The sequence below is a fragment of the Callorhinchus milii genome, unplaced genomic scaffold, assembly GCF_018977255.1.
Source record: "Callorhinchus milii isolate IMCB2004 unplaced genomic scaffold, IMCB_Cmil_1.0 Scaffold17, whole genome shotgun sequence".
Taxonomy (NCBI): Eukaryota; Metazoa; Chordata; class Chondrichthyes; order Chimaeriformes; family Callorhinchidae; genus Callorhinchus; species Callorhinchus milii.
In genome coordinates, this window is record NW_024704758.1 from 14,954,250 (window position 1) to 14,973,091 (window position 18,842).

The window sequence follows — 18,842 nt, forward strand, 5'->3', positions numbered from 1 at the left end:
AATCAAATGCAAGGATTATTATTATTACTATTATTAAATAATATTTCACGTTGCCTCCTGTCTCTTCATTTTTTTATTATTAACAATAATCATTAATAGTAATTTATAATAATAATGATCATAATCCTTGCATTTGATATGGAGGACATCTTAAAATGCTTCACAGGATAAAGTGCTGTGTCCAACGCCTTGGGATGTCCTCCCTACATGAAAGGCACAAAACAAATGTAATTTTGTATTGTATTGTGTGCTCCCGAACCAGGGCTTTGGGAGGCTGGGCTCTCCTGGCAAAGATTCCTTCTGTTGCTGACTTCATTGTAGTATTGTAAGCATTTTCCTAAACAAAATGCCCACCTTAGCTGAGGCTGTTTTGGAAAGTGGATTCCTTGGTGCGGTCACAAGGAAGTTTCCCACCATCCCTCTCCTCTGCTCCCCTCCCCCCCTCCTTTTTCCCCGGTCGAGACAGCTAAATAGCCTGGTCCTGGCTTTTGCTCCTCCGCTTGGGATGTATATTTTTAATATATAAAATATATATTTATATAAAATATGCAGTATATTCTATGAAGCGCTTTTGAGACGTCTCGGAAGACGTGATAAGGCGTTATGTCAAATGCCAGGATTGTTAACTATTATTATATTTGTCTGGCTCCGCTGGCACCACGTCACCAAACAGGGGTAAAGCTCGGAGACGTGTAGCCTCCATTCCGTTCCATTCTCGGCAGCAGAACCTCTCTGAACTCCACCGCTCGTCTCCTTGTGAAGCATGACTCTAGCCTGATTGTGTCTGAACATGTTGGTTGAAGCCTAAATTACATTCCCCCCCACATCCCCCATCTGTACTGGGAGGGAGGAATAACTCAAATATAACCACAGGGAGAGGAGCCGGGTTCCTTTGGATCAATGGACATATTTGGAATTGTTGTGGTCTGCTGCCGTCTATTTTAAATAGTTTTGGGGAGTGTGGAACTAAAACCATTTGAAATATTGTAAGTACTGAAAAAGGCGGTGGGGGGAGGGGGAGAGAAACAGTCACAGTGAAACCACGTCTGGTCTGATTATTAATGAATAAACTTCAACATCAATGGATATTTGCTGCCTTGTGTGTATTTCAGTGTGTGTGTGAATTTCCGTGCGTGTGTGTGTGTGAGAGTGCATTTCTTTATATGTATGTGTTGTGGGGGGTGAGAGTGAGCGTATTTCACTGTTTGTTGTGGGGGGTGTGAGAGTGAGGGTATTTCAGTGGGTGTGAGAGTGAATGTAGTTCAGTGTGTGTGTGGGTGGGGGGTGGAGGGGGTGAGTGTATTTCAGTGCGTGTGTGTGTTGTGAGAGTGAGTGTGTTTCTGTGTGGGTCTGTTTGTGTGTGTGGAAGTCATTGAGTTTGCATCCAGGAGCTTATTTGGATCATGTGTAAAAAACAATGGTGTAATATTGGGGACATAGTCAAGATTGTAATCTGCTGCCTGAGTTCACTAAGTCAACTATTCCTTAGTTCATTTCTGCCGTTGGCTCCAGTCTGTTACGATATATAACCATAATAGACTGGCGCGGCACAATTGGGTGTACGGAGTTATTCTGGAGGCAGGTCAAAGCTTGCCAGTATTTTTCCATGAATGTAGAACTCAGGGTTGAGTGCTGCAAGACTGAGCCTCATGATTTTTGTTGGTTGTGCTGATTAAAAGGAGGTGTGGGGTGCAGGTTATACTCTGCTGTCTTACCCTGGGGCAGTGAGTGGGCTTCAGTCAGCAACAGACACACTACAGACAGGACGAATGCAACTCTTCCCAATCCTTCATAAAGTCAAGCGACTGCCAGGATGGTGGAAGACGAACTAGGCGGACCTTGGTCTTCGTTCGACCGACAAATTCTTATAAGGGCGACCCGTTATAGTGTGCTCGCCTGGAAGCAATGTCTCAAATATCATGTTAAAAGGAGTGCGAAAAAAAAAAGGCCCAACTTCCAGGTGGTCAGGTTGCCCACTGATAATAATAATAATAATCCTTGCATTTGATATAGCGCTTTTCACGTCTTCTAGACGTCCCAAAGCGCTTCACAGAATATACTGTAAAGTGAATTGACTGTATATTTGTGGGCGAACGCGGCAGCCAATTGCGCACAGCAATGTCCCACAAACAGTCTTAGATTGAAAATGACCAATTTATTATTGATCCGATCCTCTGAGGGAAAGGGCAAGTGGGTAATCGTGGGGTGAGCTCCCCTCTCGGGCCCCTCACAACATTGCCAGTGTGGTCTCGCTCGTGCATGAGGAATGGTCACGGAAGCCTTTGTGTCACTGAGACTCACTGAATGGATTTGTGGTGCAGCACAAGTTGCTGCTGTTGGAAAGAGGAACAAGGGTGACACACTTGGTAGATGTTCCCATTAACTATCGCTTGAGGACACTGCATGCAGGACAATGGCCTTTTAGGATCTCGTTTTTACCTTGACTTCCCATTTTGATCTCTAATTCTTATTCCATACAGACCCCATGCTCTAACAACGCACAAGCGATGGACACGGGGAGGGAGCTCAGTGTATAGTACTTATGCGCTCACAGTTAGCATTCATCACCACCGCCAACAACAACTTGCATTTATATCGCGCCCTTCACTCGCGGTAGCATTCCAGAGCATTCAGCACGATTGTACATCCTACAGGTCGGTGTGATGTTCCTGACCATTAGACGTCACTAGCACTGCAGTGAATGTGGCATCATCTTGCATTTCCAAATGCATTGCAAAAAAAAATGTGGCACTGCATCAGTTTAATCTCTCCCATCTCCAAGGAGGCAATATTGCCTATCGACTCCTGGTTCGTACCGCTGTGGTGTGAGCAGTGCTAACTCACAGGGTTCCGTTGCCGTTAAATCCACCAGATCAGTTCACGTCACTGGTGCCAGCTGCTTTCTGATCGGAAACAAGATCCTGGGGGAGAGCGTCTAAAAATAAACACTAATACTTCCTAGAACTGGCAGTTATTTTGGGATTGTTTACCCTGGCTGTTTTAATTACCCGTTTTTTTTAAAAAAAAAGTGTTCTAAACCATAATTGTTCCCGTGGTACTTTGAATGGTCTCGTTGTTAACCATTATCCTCTCTCCGAAGCTCCCAAGTGCAATGAGAGAGAGTTCAAATCGAACGGTCGAGGGACTCTTGCCACACATTTAAGATGGTGAAAGATGGAAATGCTATCAGTGTGGCAGTCTTAAAAGAGTTGCAGTTTTTACTTAATTTATCCTGAGAGTTGGGAGTTGGGAGGAGACGCAAGGTGCAATCAACAACAACAACAACAGCTTGCACTTGTACAGATTAGGCTGTCTGCTCCCAAGCGTTTCACAGAGATGATGAGGAACTCCGAGCAGGGAGCTGATGAAGGAGATTTAAGATTGTTGAACCAAAGGCATGGTAAAAGAGAGGGCAAAAAGAGGCTTTGCAATGGAAAGTAGCGGGTGCGTTAGGGTTTACGGAGTGCATGATTGTTCCGACGACTTGATAGGTCCCACACCTCGGATGAGGATGTGCTGAGCGGTGCTATCCCTTGCTGGCCCGATGTTAAACTTCCTCTCTGTGAAAGCTGGGTCTCACTGTGCCTGTTGGTTGTGCTGGAGCTGGAACTTCCTCAGACAGTTCCCTGAATGTGTAATGTAATGGGTCTATTTTTTTTTCGGTGCGCAATGAATAACCTAGGGCTAGAGTTTTATTGTTGGCTGTGCATACTTCCTATTAGTCGAGGCTTTGATGCATGGATCGTGCCAAATATTAGGTTAAGTAAAGCTAGAAGACCATTAGCCTACACACTCTGAGCTTCTCTGGCAGGGCTAATGCAAACCAAGCTGCTGTGGGGAGAGCTCCAGAAGTCCTGAGGGCTTTGAAGAGCACACTGATGTGTCCTAGACTTCGGTGATAATGCACGCTTGTGCTATTCATTCATTCATTCATTCATTCATTCTTTCATTCATTTATACCGTAACACTTGATGCTGAAGTCTAACGCTCCATATATATGAAGCCTGCGACTCCCGACCCTTTCCGGGCTCATCTGCTTAAAAGTGGCATTAATAAGCACTTACTCCCCGATCACCTAAATGCACTGTTGTTGTGAATCTCTCCACACGAGAGAGCCCTTTGCGAGTGCCAATATCTGCGGATTGCCACCCGACCCACACACATCTAAAAGCTGACTCTTGCCTTTCTATCGCATTGTCTTCTGCAGAATGTTACAAAGAAATCTAAATTCCTAAAACGGTTAATTTGAGTGCATTGGGACGTCCCCCGACGTGAAAGGCGCGACACACAGGCAATTTGCAGCTGTTATTAATTCGCAGCTTCCACCAAGGAAGTGTGCGCGGAGATTATATCTCGAAAAATATTTCATTTCAGCGAGAAGAACTTCCAAAAGTTTTCCGAAGGTGAAAGTGCTCCTTTGTGCAAGTATGGCTGACCTCCTGTTCGCCTTGTCCCCTTCCCCCACTTCCGTGCACATACTTCCTGCGTCACTGCGACATTCCTGACCTTTTCCTTGGTGTCCAAAGACAGAAGCACACGCGCCTCTCTGTTTACCTAGCAGCGAGGAGGAACCCGCTTGTTAGTTGATTGGTGGATTGCTTTCAGGGGTAATATTTCTTTCAAAAAAATAAAAGAATTTGGTCACTCAATCCACGACTGTGTGTGGGACGCTGCTGTGCGCAATTGACTGCCGCGTTTCACCCGCAAAATACACAGTAAATTCATTTTACAATATATTCTGTGAAGCGCTTTGAGACGTCTCGAAGACATGATAAGGCGCTGTATCAAAAGCGAGGGTTATTATTATTATTATTATTATTATAGAAGCTGTGAGGTCGCATTGGAAGAATCCAATTGCACTGGGCCCTGGGGCTGCAGTGGAAGTGTGCTACAAGGTGAATTGTTTGCTTGTATTTTAGTAAATTATCTCGAGGGGAGAATGTTTTTATGAGATAGCCCCATCATAAATTAATTGAAAACGTTAACCTGCGTGCGGACAGGCATATGCTGCTTTGAAGCTGTTGTAAAATGTTTTAAACGTGAGCGCACATTGTCAAAATCCCCGAAAGCTGTGACCTCACGTGAAGAGGTGCTACATAAATACACGTTTTATTGTTGAAATGAAAGTGCAGAGGATATCAGCACAGACTCGGTAGGTTGGATAGCCCATTCCTGGGCTGTAAATAATAATAATAATAATAATAATAATAATACTAATCCTTGCATTTGATATAGCGCCTTATCACGTCTTCATGACACAGCTGCCCTGCACAGTCGAGTACTGCACCTGGGGAGAAAGCGGGGAAGGAGGTGGGATGGCCACTTAGTTTGGAGCAGTCTGGGCTGCAGTACAGTGAGGAAAGCTCTCAATGATGTCATGTTGCGTAGCTGTGTGCCAGCTATGTAAGTCTGTACAGCTTATATCATAGACTGCGGACACTTTAACTCTCACCTTAATACGGATCCTAATTACAGGGTTACGTCATGGAAAGTCGATTAAAGCTTTGGGAAAAAAAAATCCCATGCGCGGCTGACGTTGCCATGGACTGAATACTTGGCAACGCATCTAGGAGCTGTTTGAATGATCCCTGACCAGGTGGCATTGTTCAGCACATCCACTGTTTCCCTGTACACAGTAAGATGGAGAGAGGCAGTCCCGAGTGTAGTAGTCAAGGGGGGAAGAGAGGAATTAAAGGACCTGCCAACGATCCAGTAAACTGGAGGAACGGGCTGGATGAGCTCAACGGCCTCCTGCTGCTATGTAGATTTGTTCTAACACGCAGAGCCCTAACCGCCCTCCCGTCAGCTCCTCCCAGGCACAGCTCGCAGGAAAGCCGGAGAATGCAGGGAATTTGCCCCTGGCCTGTGTGTGCTGGGATCAGATGAATGAATCCCTGGCGTTTCCGGTTCTTCTCTGCTGCACACCACCCAAGTTCCTGTAAACCCCCCGAATCGAGCTCCTTTTGCTGTCTGTCTGGCTCTCCAGAGACTGCGGTAATAGAGAGGTGGGGGTGGGTGGGGTGGATTGGTGGGAGGGGCGGACGCAGGGAGACTGCCTTCAGGTTCTGCCTGTAATACTGTAATACTGAGAAATAAGAACAGGAGGAGGTCATTCAGGCCCTCGAGCCTGTTCTATAAGTTCATGGCTGATGTGTACCTCAACCCGCCTTTGCCCCGTTACCCCTTGATACCCCAAACTAACAAATATTTCAATATGGGACTCTTCACAAATGTTTTGCTTCGTCATCCTCCTGCCCGTAGCCCACCATTGTTGTTACGCACGGACCCCCTGACGCGTGTGACGCCTGCAGCACGTGGCCTCCCTCGGGGAGCGTCGCCGGTCCACAAACCGCTGCCTGAGTCGCTTGATGCTGCCGTCCGGCGTGGAGGGCGCCATATAAATCCAAGTTGTTGTTGTCGTGCACCTTTGCCTGTAATTGCCGGGTGCCACGTTCCCTCTGCGAGGCTCCGGTGAACCAGGGAAGGGCGGGCACCGGTGACCGATGCAGCGGATCCCATCGGTCACTTTACCCGCTCAGCCCTGACCCCCCCGCACCCCCACTGCGGTTTATTATTAACCGTGGATTCACCGACTCACCTCGTAGCACGTGGGAACTGAAACGGGCACAACTGGGTGGGGAGCTCTCTCTCTCTCTCTCTCCCTCCTTGAATCAAACTCACCGTCCGCCCCAGTAAAGTCACCGCGGGGGGCGGGGGGGGGGCGGGGGGGGGGGGGGGAGCTTGCTGAGGGCCTTTCCCATCGTTTTTCGAATCACCCAAACCAGGCGGCGCTCCCTGACGGAGGCCATGTGTTTGTGCCCTCCAGCCCGCCTGCGGTGCGGCTGCTCATGTAACAGTCAGACAGTAAGCCTGTGCGCCCGCCGCCGTGTAATGAAATATTTCGGGCCCTTGTCATTCGATCAGCCAGCCGGCCCCGTCACAAGTGCGTTGTTAATCCAGTTGCTGCGGTTACCAAAGCAGACAAATAGTAATAATAATCCCTCCCTTTGATACGGCGCCTCATCACGTCTTCGAGACCTCTCAAAGCGCTTCACGGAATGTACTGTAAAGCGAATTGACTGTGTATATTGTGGGCGAAACGTGGGCAGCCAATTGCACACAGCAGCGGCCCGTATGATAAGGCGCTATATCAAATGCAAGGGTTGTTATTATTTCATAAGAGCGTTAAATAAACGCAAGTTGTTGTTGTCTCCTAAAATCCTTTCCTGTGCTTTCGTAATAAAAAATGTTAACTGATTAAGTAAAGGAACCGGTTCAGTTATAATTGTCATCATCATCATCATTTCACCCACAAAATACACATTCGGTGCACTTTTTACAGTGTATTTCCTGTGAAGAAGCACTTTGAGATGTCCCGAAGATGTGATAAGGCGTTGTATCAAACGCAAGGACGATGATTATTATTATTTTCACCGTTGCTCTCGGTGTTTTTGTCACATTCCTCGGCGCTGTGCGTTGTGATTGCAGTGTGCCAGGCTGTGCCCTCGTCAACGCAGTTAAGACGAGGATTTTGTTTTGCTGACATGACACTTGTGTGGTTTTTTTTTGGTCACTGCAGGCGTTTGGAGCAGTTTTATTGAAGGGCGCGGGGTTTGGAGCGAGGGTTGGTGGTAACCTTGTGGCCCCCCCCCCCTCTTCCCCCTTTAAGTCGTGCGTACCCACCCACTCACAGAGTGCGAGTGACGTCTGCTTTGAATGCCGCAGCCCTCGTTGCAAGCCTGTAGTGTGTAGTTGCTGTCGCAGATGCATATCGATGCGATCGATATGAAGATCAGATATCTCAGAAGGGCCCTCACGATGATTCCGAGTAGGTTCTTTCCCTCCAGTAATCCAGAGCTCTGGGATGTCTCAAACACTTGGCGACATCCTCAAGCTGTGAAAGGTGCTGGATAAGTGTATATTGTATTCTCCCTGCCCCTATTTTTTTCTCCCCCTTGGGGGATTCCAGGTATATCGCTGATATCGGTTGACGATTGGTCTCAGTAGCTTGGCACTCCGCACATGTAAGGGTTAACCACCGAGGGTGTGCGCGTGAGTTGCAGATACCAGTTAGTTGCGAGTGTGTGCAGCCTTTACTTCCTTGTTTCTGCCCGGCTCTTTTGAAAGAAATACTCAAAGCACTTGGTCAGGTTGACAAAGCGAGATTTATTGCAGGAGGAAGAACACCATGTTCCCGCGAAGCCAAATGCTGCTGTAACTATTGTGCAAGGCCTCTCGCACACAGGAGATATTGCACCGAGCCACACGCAGCAAATACGTTTCTTAACTGCCCGTCAGCATTTTATAGCCCTTTGTTTCCATCCCCCCCCCCTCTCTCCCCCTCTCTCTCTCTCTCTCTTTCTCTCTCTGGCCCGTGGGTTTGAGCGTTTAACATTAATTCAGGGCCGGAGTGCAAGGCTGCCGTCCCAGCCGTCCACTCAGCACAGTGCGCGAGTCTGGACTCCAGACCTTTAGTACTGGGGAATGTCCAAACCACCAGATTTTTTTTTGAAGGGATTATTATCCCCGGAAAAGTGATCGGCCAATCGACTAACAAGCGGGTTCCTACTGACTCTGGGAAACAGAGGCGCGTGGAGTAAGGAAACTTGCCCAACCCACGCGCTCTCGGTTACGAGGCGAGTGCTCCAACCACTGAGCTGCAGATTGCCCTCTCCCGGTATAAATGACGTTTGCCAATCTCCCCGAGTAAGTGCACATGAGGAATGTTAACAGGCCAAAGAACCAACGAGAGAGGATTGATCAGCCTGACTGTTGCTGCGTTGCACTGTCTCACGCTGCTTGTGATTTTGCCCAGCGTGTTGGGAATGTGGTGTAACAGCTTTATGGCCTGGCCGTTTGCGAGGAGCTTTGGCAGCATGCTCTGTCTGTTCCAGAGTTCCCAATGAAAGGCACGGCTCCTTTTCAGAAGGATTATTTATATTCTTACGAGCAGACTGGTCATTTCCACCATAAATCACATGGCGCTCGCACCCTTAGCTTTGCTGCGAGTTCAGTCATGTTCCTTACGAGGCTTTAGAAGCTGCGAGGGGACGCTCGTTTGTTCTGCTGTCAGGCCCCACGACCACGATGACAGAAGCTGATTGGGAAAAGTGCATAAAGTCGTGCTCGGGTGAAGTTTATTTTCTCTGTGAAGCGGTGACAGCCGTCATCACCTTCAACAGCTTTTGAATATTATTGCGCACAGACTAGGTTATCTAACTGAGCAGCAATGCTGTGGTTACATCACTGGCCCTTCTTCCTCTCCTGGGGGCAGAAGGATCTCTTGTCTTGCATTGTGCTGTGTCCTTCAAGCATGTGGCTCGCTATGAGCACACTCTCAGGTCAGAAGATTTGTGGCTTCAAACCCAATGCCTGGACTTTGAGACTCAAGAGTCCAGCCTGACACCCAGTGGAGAGCTACCTATCTATAGCGTCCTTTGGATGAGATGTTAAAGCCTTTGGATGTTAAACCAATTTCTTCAAGTGGCCTCCATTCATCAAGAAAAGGCAGTTTCTCCCAGTGTCCTGGCCAACAATGCTTCAGATAGTCATTCATTCAACCCACGGCTGGAATGTGGGACGTTGCTGTGCACAAAACAGCTGCCAAGTTTCACCTGAGGAGCTTTGAGGTGTTTCAACGTTATCGTTGCAATAAAAATGCTTCTGTTCTAATGGAGACTGAGCCCATCATAAACGTGTGATCCCGAGAGCGAGATACACACACAAGTACACACACCTCCCTTCCTCCCTCAGGCTCCAGCATAAAGGCTCTGGCCTAGTTATTTGTATTTCAAAAGCTTTTGGCTTTAGATCCATAGTCAATCTGGATCCTCAGCACAAGTCCTAGAACTTAGGTTACAAAGCAGCAAAGGGAGATAACAAGAAACTTATGATTAGACTTGTCCAGTGTTCGATTGGTTCTCTCTAATGATCTGTAAATTACAGCAGATTCACTTAACCCAGCGAGATTGATGTAGCTTACGTGGGCTAAAGCTGTTGTAGATTGTACTGTGCCTGATGCGTGCGATACTGTTGTATACGACGGATTGTGGGACACTGCTGTGCGCAAGTGGCTGCTGCGTTTCGCCCACAAAAGATAGTCAATTCACTTTACAGTATATTCTGTGAAGCGTCTCATTTGAAGGACAGCACTGCTGACATTTCAGTGCTTCCCCTCCAGCACTACACTGGACTGTTAGCCTGGACTACGCCATTACAGAGCCATGACGTGGGGCTTGAGCCCACAATCTTCGGACTCAAGCGTGCTGCCTACCAACTGAGCCAGGCTGACATGAGTTTGGAGTTTAAGTGAGGCGTCCTTCAGTGCAGTGACTGTTTATCTGATCCCTTGTTGACTCCAGGCCCAGTGAGTATCTGTCAATGAATGGGAAGTCATCTGTTTTGCTGCTGTGTGCCCAAAGCTTGTTCGGATCAATAGTACAGAGGTGAAGGTCAGTGTAAGAATCTAACAAAATAGGCCCCAATCCTGGGCAGGTCAGTTCACCCCCCCACCCCCCCCACCCCCCCACCCCCAGGCGGTTGAATGTTATTCCACGGCGGGTTCCCTTGGTTCCACGGTCTAACGCTTTTGAAATTCCTGCTTGTTTTTCTCTTCCCGTTCGGTCCACGTGTAAATTCCTGAGATTTAAAAAAGGAGTTTGCATTAATCCAGCGGGAGCCTTTGAAATGACATCATGGCACAGGATGTGTGTGTGTTTACGGGGCAGCTGGTGTACGTGGGGAGGATTGCTCGCTCTACACCCCGATAGGAATAAAGTCACTGTGTGATTCTATACTGATGACGTTAATATTTAGGACCGCTTTTCGTCTCAGATGTTTGTGATTTTTGTATTCATGTCTAAATATATATATGTGTATAATATATATAAATACTCACCTCGCAAGTGAGAGGACCTGAATTCAATTCCCAAGCAGGGTGAAACGTTAGGGGAAGAGAGAGGCACCACGTTTAAGCAAGCGGGTGTCATTTCGTTGGACATACTTTAAACACGCTAATTGTAGTACAGGGAACAACATCGTGAAGCTGCCTGGAATCTCTGACCGAGTCAGATGCTGGTGGTCGGTTGGTTTGGGGTTGGAATCCTGTGCAATGCCTTGTGTATATGATGTACAGAATATGTTAATCCTGTTCGTGGCACCTCGACCTACAACACCTTGGCACCAGGGGCCAGTGCCTGGACTTTTATCTCATTCCATAAGAAGCCTGTTAGCCAGGTTTCATCCACGCTTCAAACATATTGCATTTCTTCGTTAGAATAACCTTTGTACATTAATAATGAGCTTGGGGGAGCAATAGGGAAATCCCTACTCCTCTGGCCTGGGAGGCGCATTGTTTACTGTATCCTGGTTTCCGCACCCGCTGAGGATTGCCACCACTCTCCAGCGTCTCTCCCGTCTCCTGCCCACAAAGCAGGTGGAAGGCAGAGCGGTTTTTGTTTTTAAATGTCAGACCGTGCCAGCCAATGCATGGAGCAAATCACAGGTCTCCCGATGAGAAAGTTGCTGCATTGCCTTGTGAGTGCTCGGTTGTCGCTGGTGCTGGGAAAATCATAAACATTTTTTAAAAAAAACTCTGAAGCCGGGATTTAAAATCTACAGCCTTCTCACTCAAAGTTAAAAGTGCTCCGACTGAGACAAGCTGAACTTCAGTGGGGCTGAACTGTATGATCAGAGACGTTAAGGTCTTATTAGCTCTGGAATGCTTACCGACCCATATTGAAGGAGTAATGGTCAGTAAGCTAACTAAATCCTGATTATAGTTTTGCGTCATTAGAAAGGTTACTGTAGATCTTTACCCACTGTGGAATCCTGTAGCTCAGTGATCAGAGCACTCGCCTCACAAGTGCGAGGACGGGTTTGATTCCCGGGCAGAGCAAAACGTTAGGCAAGTTTCCTTACTCCCCACGCAGGCCTCTGATTACCAGCAGTAAGTAGGAACCCAGTTAGTCGATTGGCGGATTGCTTTTCCTGAGGATAATATTCTCTTCAAAAAAATTAATAATAATAATTTGGTCACTCAATCCATGGACTGTTTGTGGGAAACCTCTGGGTCCCCCCCACAAGATATACAGTCAACTCACTCACTTTACAGTGTATCCTGTGAAGCGCTTTGAGACGTCTCGAAGACATGATGAGGCGCTATATCAAATGCGAGGATATATTCTAGGGTCCGGGTTGCGGCTGGATCCAGAGAATGACACTGTGGGGTGTGTGTGTGTGTGGCAGGTGTGAGCTCCGGTGACAGGCCAACACCTCAGCAAATGAGCCTCATGCCCAGGGCTGCCACCAGTGCCCACAACACTCCCCGCAGGGCAGGGCATGGGGGAGCCACCCCCAGCTGCCTGTCCTCAACAGCTGCACTTTTTTGTATGTTAACTGTCCCTGTACTATTCGTGTCTGGTGGGTTGTTTTGGTCAGCAGGTGTCTTGACCCAATGAGGAAACCACGTCCTGCAGCTTAGTGGTTAGTTCTTTCTTCGCTGTGAACTGCAAACAAAGTCGATCGATAGTAATTTTCTCGCTTTCTCGCTAGAGTTACACCCAGAACGACATATCACGAGAGAGTTACGTTGCAGCACAGAAGCAAGCCGGTCAGCCCCACAAGCCGTTAGTCCATGTGTTTGAACTCCTCACCAGCCTCCACCCTCTCTCTTCTCGGTTACACAACACACAATACTGGGTCACAAGAGGAATTTCACGCCCTATGTTTCAGAACAAGAACAATCTGTAGCTTCCAGCGTTTGGACCCGTGTTGTTTTTTGAGCGCTAATCTGGAAGTTAGACCCAGCATCACTGGGTGGGTGGGCCCTCTATCCGGGGTCAAGGTCCAGTGAGGAGCTGTCGTTTCTTTGTATAGCCTTCACCACAAAAGGCTTCTCAAGCTGAGTGTGTAACAACATCTTAAACGATGCGAGCAGAGAAGTTGTGTTTGTCCAGAGACTCTGCACCAACAATCCCCCCAAATAAAATTGGTTGTTCACTTCATGGCTGTTTCTGGGACGTGGCTAAGTCTAAGTTGGCTGCTGCATTCGCGTACGAAATGCAGGTCATTACGCTCTACAAGTAAATCCTTCGAAGCTCGTTGAGACATTTCTCTGTGCTGCGATAAAGTGCTATATCAAACTCAAGGATTACAACGACAACAACAACGTGCATTTATATAGCGCCCCTCACGCTGTGTAGCGTCCCAGAGTGCGTATTATTAAAAAGAAGCTGCTTGTGAAGAAGTTTGAAGGATAAACTTACCTTCGTGTGTGGGCAAACGGAGGCTTCATTTCTGCAGCGACGCTGCAATAAGATGACATGAATCAAAAAGAAATGGTGGAATCCTCTCTGTTTATCTTTATTCCCAGAGACTCGTTGTCTTTTCCAACCTAATTTCTGCATATTGCAGGGCTGTACAGACAGGCTGGGATCCTCTGTACAGTAAGTTCTGGGCTGTGTCTGTGTGTTTGTTTGACTTTTCTTCATTAATTACAGGCTTCGGTGCTTTCAGTCAGAGGGTGAGCATTCACATCCTGCTAGGAATATTGCTCTCAGCTGAGATCAGCATCCCTTAAAAAAATAATTATTATTTTTGGGGACGCTGCTGTGCGCAATTGTCGCGTTTTGCCCACAAAGTATGTAGTCGATTCACTTTACAGTATATTCTGCGAAGCGCTTTGAGAAGTTTCGAAGTTGTGATAAGGCGCTGTATTAAATGCAAGGATTATTATTATTATCACAGGAAACAAGGGAGAACTCCTACATTGTCATTTGTTTTGCAGGTGTCAGGAATGATGCAGAAGGAGATAGACATACACGCACACACACCACTCCATTGGCAGCGCCTCCTTTCATATTAACAATAACCCTGGCATTTGGGTCCAGCGCCTTTCAAATCGGGAGCACACCTCAAAGAAGCACTTGACAGGATTTTACTGTGAAGTGCATGTGGGCAAACACAGGAGAGCGTATTCAAACACAAAAAAAGTACAGTGGAATACAAAGGATGTAAACAAAGTGCTGAGAATGCACACTCAAGTAGCTGCTCCGTGAATGAGGGGCCTGAGCTGAATTGTAAACGGGAACACGAGGGCAGTGAAGCTTTGCTCAGTGACTGGGGCCTGAGCGAATGTCAGTGTTGAGCGTGAGGGGCTGCGATTACACAGCGTTTTATCGCACTGCAGCACATGGGCAATGTCACAGCCAGCTTAAAGAGGTTTTCACAGATGATGAATGGGTTTGGTCGAGATTTAATTCCAGTGGTCGGTGAGTCTACAACAAGAGGGCATAAACTGAGCAATAGCATGAGCTTCAGCTTAAGGTACATATCTGTACCTCTGAGCGCTGCTTTGGGTTACTGCTCTACCGTGAATCCCAGCCCCCTTAACTCTCACCTCACCTCAAGGAGAATGCTAGAGGTACTGTCATGCGCTGGACTTTGAAAAGGCAGAATGCACTCGTTTCACACAGAGAGTTGTTGGAACATGGAACGCCCTGCCAAGGACTGTGGTAAAAGAAGAGACCACTGTGGGTTTCAGGAGGGAAGGAGAGAAAAGATATGAAAGCTTGAGGCTTGAAGGGGAAAGGGGGGTAATAAGAACTGAATGGACAGCTTGCTCAGAGAGCCGGAGCATCCTGGAGCCGTTCACCCCCAATTGCCTTGCAGAGCGGCGACGAGGAGAAAGGAGAAGGAAAAAGTGGGCGAATGAATAGAAGTGTGCAGAATGCTGCTGTCTTCCTGTCTCAGGGTTTATATTTGTTAGGTCAGGGCATCAAGGGATATGGGGCAAGGGATGCGGGTAATTGGAGTTGACGTACAGATCAGCCATGATCTTATAGAATGTTGGAACGGGCTGGAGGGGCTGAATGGCCTCCCGTTCCTGTGTTTGTATGACTGCCCGTGGCTGTGTAGTGTTTATACTGCGAACAACGAGGCCGGGGCCTTTGTCGTTGACCTGCTCCAATGTTAACGCAGCGTTCCCTCTTTTCCTTCTTTCGCAGAGCGCCAGAGATTATTTTGGGCTTGCCGTTTTGTGAAGCCATCGACATGTGGTCGCTGGGGTGTGTGATTGCTGAGCTGTTTCTTGGCTGGCCCCTGTACCCAGGAGCACTGGAATATGACCAGGTAAGGAGCTATCTTGAACGTGTCTCACAGAACTGCCTCATATGGCAAACGTCACTGATGCCAGGGCTGACATGGCCTGAGGGAGAGCTGTGACCAGGGCGAACAGGGCGGAGTGTTTAAGAAGGACACTGTATTATGTTTTTATTCCAAAAAAAAGTATTATGACTTTGAGTGCGAATTTTATAACTTTTGGTTGATTTTTAAGTGGGAAGCTTTTTCAAAAAGGAACTTTAAATCTCTTGCAAGTTGCAAATCGCCGAAAAAATAGGGTAATCCAAGCGGGGCAAGTGGCAGGAAGCATGCCAGGCAGGGCTCTTTTCTAGGGAGTGTCCAGGCTGGCACTCCAGTGCTGCATTGGCAGAGGTGTCGACCTTTGGATGAGAGCTCAAAAATAGTGGTCCTGTCTGTGTCTGTTCAGGTGGATGTTAAAGATCCCGTGGCACTATTCGAAAAGAGAAGGGAGTCTCTCTCTCCTGATGTCCTGGCCGACGTTCCCCAGATGAGATTGGTCGGTCATTCACTCTGCGGCTGTTTGCGAGACATTGCTGTGCGCAAATTGGGCTGCTGCGTTCACCCTCACAAAAATGCAGTCACCACACCGTACAACAAATCCCGTGAAGCGCTTTGAGATAGCTCAACAACTCAATCAGGCGTTGTGTCACATAGAAGGATTGTATTATTGTTAAATGATCTCAGCTCCCAGCTCAGTCAGTCGTACAGAGAGTGTTAGCCACTCTGACCGAGGAGCTGTCAAATGGGCCATCCAGCTGATTTGATTGCTTCCTGCACTCGTGTGCGTGTGCGTGTGTGTGTGTTAGTGTGGATTCCAGTGTAAACCAGCTTTTTATTTGGGGGTTTTAAACAGAACATTCTGGAAAGCGACGGGCTGTGCTGTGCTGTGCTGTGCTGGCTCAGGGAGATTAGTTGAAGCTCCGTGCTCTGTGGTCAGCCCATTCTGTATGCAAAAGTCTGACATTCAGTTTTTAACTCCATTTGCAAATAGTGGAGGGGGCAACTTCTTTCGAACGCAAAATATACCCTCCTGTGTGAATTCGCTTTGAACTTTCTCAGTGTCTTCCTCACCGAGTTGAAGTCATTGAGAGCTGGAAATAAAATTCTTAATGTTTTTCTCACACCAGTGGGGCTTCAATGATGTAATAATAATCCCTGCATTTGTTCCACTTACATCCCATTTAGAGACTCACACTATTGTGTGTAGTGTGTGGGTGTGGGGTGTGTGTGTGCGTGGGGGGGCGGAGTGTGTGTGGGGTGGGGTGGAGTGTGTGGGGGTGGGGGGTGTGTGTGCGTGGGGGTGGGGGGAGTGTGTGTGTGGGGTGTGGGGGGTGCGGAGTGTGTGTGGGGCGGGTGGAGTGTGTGGGGGTGGGGTGCGTGTGCGTGGGGTGGGGGGTGTGTGTGTGTGTGCGTGTGGGGTGTGGGGGGCGGAGTGTGTGTGTGTGCGTGTGGGGGGTGGGGGGCGGAGTGTGTGTGGGGGTGGGTGTGTGTGGGGGGGAGAGTGTGTGGGGGGGGGTGGGGTGGGGAGTGTGTGGGGCGGGTGGAGTGTGTGGGGGTGGGGTGTGTGTGTGTGCGTGGGGGTGGGGGGAGTGTGTGGGGGTGGGGTGTGTGTGCGTGGGGGTGGGGGGAGTGTGTGTGTGTGTGCGTGTGGGGTGTGGGGGGGCGGAGTGTGTGTGGGGCGGGTGGAGTGGGTGTGTGTGGGGGTGGGGTGTGTGTGCGTGGGGGGGAGAGTGTGTGTGGGGGTGGGGTGTGTGTGTGTGCGTGTGCGTGTGTGTGTGTGTGCGTGTGGTGTGTGTTGCAAGGGCTGAGCCTGCTTAGCTCTTGATCGCCTCCTAGTGGCTGGTTGTAGAACAGCAGTGAACACGGTGGCATCTGAACACACATCTGTCTGTTTCCCCCCAATACCGCGGTAGATGGCTTCAGGCCGCCCATTAAAGTAAACAACGTCTTGTGAAAAGGAAGTCGCAAGAAGGTTCACGGTGGCGTTCTGCACGTAAATGGAGCCGGCGGGGGGGGAAGATAGAGGTTATCAGCAAGGGTGCATGCTTCACACTGAACAGCATTTTTGAAGCGCTTGCTGCTTCTCTATGTATAAACATTACCACTTGTGGGGTGTGGGGCTCAGCGAGGCGAGCTGGTCTGCGGGGAGGCAGGAGTGCCGACAGGGTGAGCTCAACGCGCGGAAAATAAACCTTGACGGATTGTGGTTAATGAGAGTCCACTGGCAGTCCGGCCGGTGACAGTGAAAGCAAAACAGAGGCCTGACTTCATCCGCAGAGTGTGTGAGGCCGGGGGCGGGGGGGACCTATTTATAGCCTTTCTCCTGCTCTTGGCTGCTTCTACTTTGCCAATGGCCTGAGCTCCAGATTCATGGAGCTGTTTATCAGCCATGTTATTTCAATGGTACACAATGTTCCCGAGTTGTTCACACTGGGACGCTGGTTAGCATTACAGCTGCAACCTCGGTGCAGTAAACAAGAGGACATGACACTGGCTTGCAATCGAGCTGCAGGGAAAGCCGTGCACATTCATTGGCATTTATGCCCCATCGTTTCACTTTCACTTTAATTTTGGAAGAAAATAATTGGCTCCCAAATTAAGGCTTAATTCAAGGCTGGTTTCCAAAATTCTGCACCATCTTCAATGTTAAGACTGTGGCCTTTAGACTGACTAAGACTGTCTGTGGTGTCAGCCTGGCTCAGTCGGGATGGGGGCAGAGAGGCTGAAGGCCTGACCCACTGATGGCGGGGCGGGCATGGAGCGTGGAGCAGGCCAGAGCCTGCTGAGCGGAGGGATACACCATACACCACATACACATAGGGTGAGAGTGAAGCTTTTGACTGCATAGCCTCAGATGTTTGGCCTTCTCCATCCCCCACCACCCACTTCCCAGCAGATCCAAGGAAGAGACCGGTTAATATCTGGCTGTTTCTTTTTTGTTTTCAACAGATACGTTATATTTCACAAACACAAGGGTTGCCGGGTGATCACCTGTTGAACGTGGGGACAAAGACGTCGCGGTTCTTCTCTCGCGAGATGGACACAGCGTATTCAGGGTGGAGGATGAAGGTAACTAGCAGTTGACCAGTTGAGAGTCAGAACAGAGAGCCTTGGTAGACGGCAGAGCTGGAGCTAAAAGCCAGGACAGTTTAGAGGCCCTCAGCGGCCTCGCTCCTTCCTCCCTCTCTGACTTGCTAACTCCCATATCGACCTGTCCGCTCCCTCCGCTCAGCGGGCTACGGCTGGCCTGCTCCCGGGGTGGAAGAGGGAAGCTGTGAGTCGGTGCGCTCCTGCTCTGGTGTGTGCGACGATCCGGATTTGAACTCGTCTTCTTTTTAATTGTTTGGCCGCAGACACCGGATGAGCACGAGGCAGAGACAGGAATGAAGTCGAAGGAAGCCAGAAAGTATATCTTCGGTACTTTGGATGATATAGCGCATGTAAGTCCTAGCGGCAGAGAAGCCTCCGTACTCTCCGGGCGCGGTTGGTGGGTTCCCCAGGCCACACGTACAGACAGATTACAATTCAAAGGGTTCTCGAAAGTGGGAAGATATTCCTTGAAATGGAGAGCTGTTACCTCCCTCCACACAGCAGATAACCGGGTCAAATGCCCAGCGTCATCTATCTGTCAGACTCGCCAGCAATCCTCCAGATAAGCTGCTCCCTCCCTCCCTGTCTCCCTCTGTCCCTCCCTCCTTCAT

At 48.8% G+C, this 18,842-nt stretch overlaps 1 protein-coding gene across 3 annotated transcripts in view; it reads left to right on the forward strand.

The window, feature by feature from the left end:
* The window catches only part of LOC103175108 (homeodomain-interacting protein kinase 3), a 66,179-nt gene that overhangs the window by 38,423 nt on the left and 8,914 nt on the right, over positions 1 to 18,842 (forward strand). For all 3 annotated transcript variants that reach the window (XM_042341513.1, XM_042341514.1, XM_042341515.1), the window contains 3 exons: positions 15,006 to 15,129; positions 18,091 to 18,210; positions 18,495 to 18,581. In XM_042341513.1, coding sequence (XP_042197447.1) covers positions 15,006 to 15,129; positions 18,091 to 18,210; positions 18,495 to 18,581 — 331 coding nt within the window. The remainder of the gene's footprint in view (positions 1 to 15,005; positions 15,130 to 18,090; positions 18,211 to 18,494; positions 18,582 to 18,842) is intronic.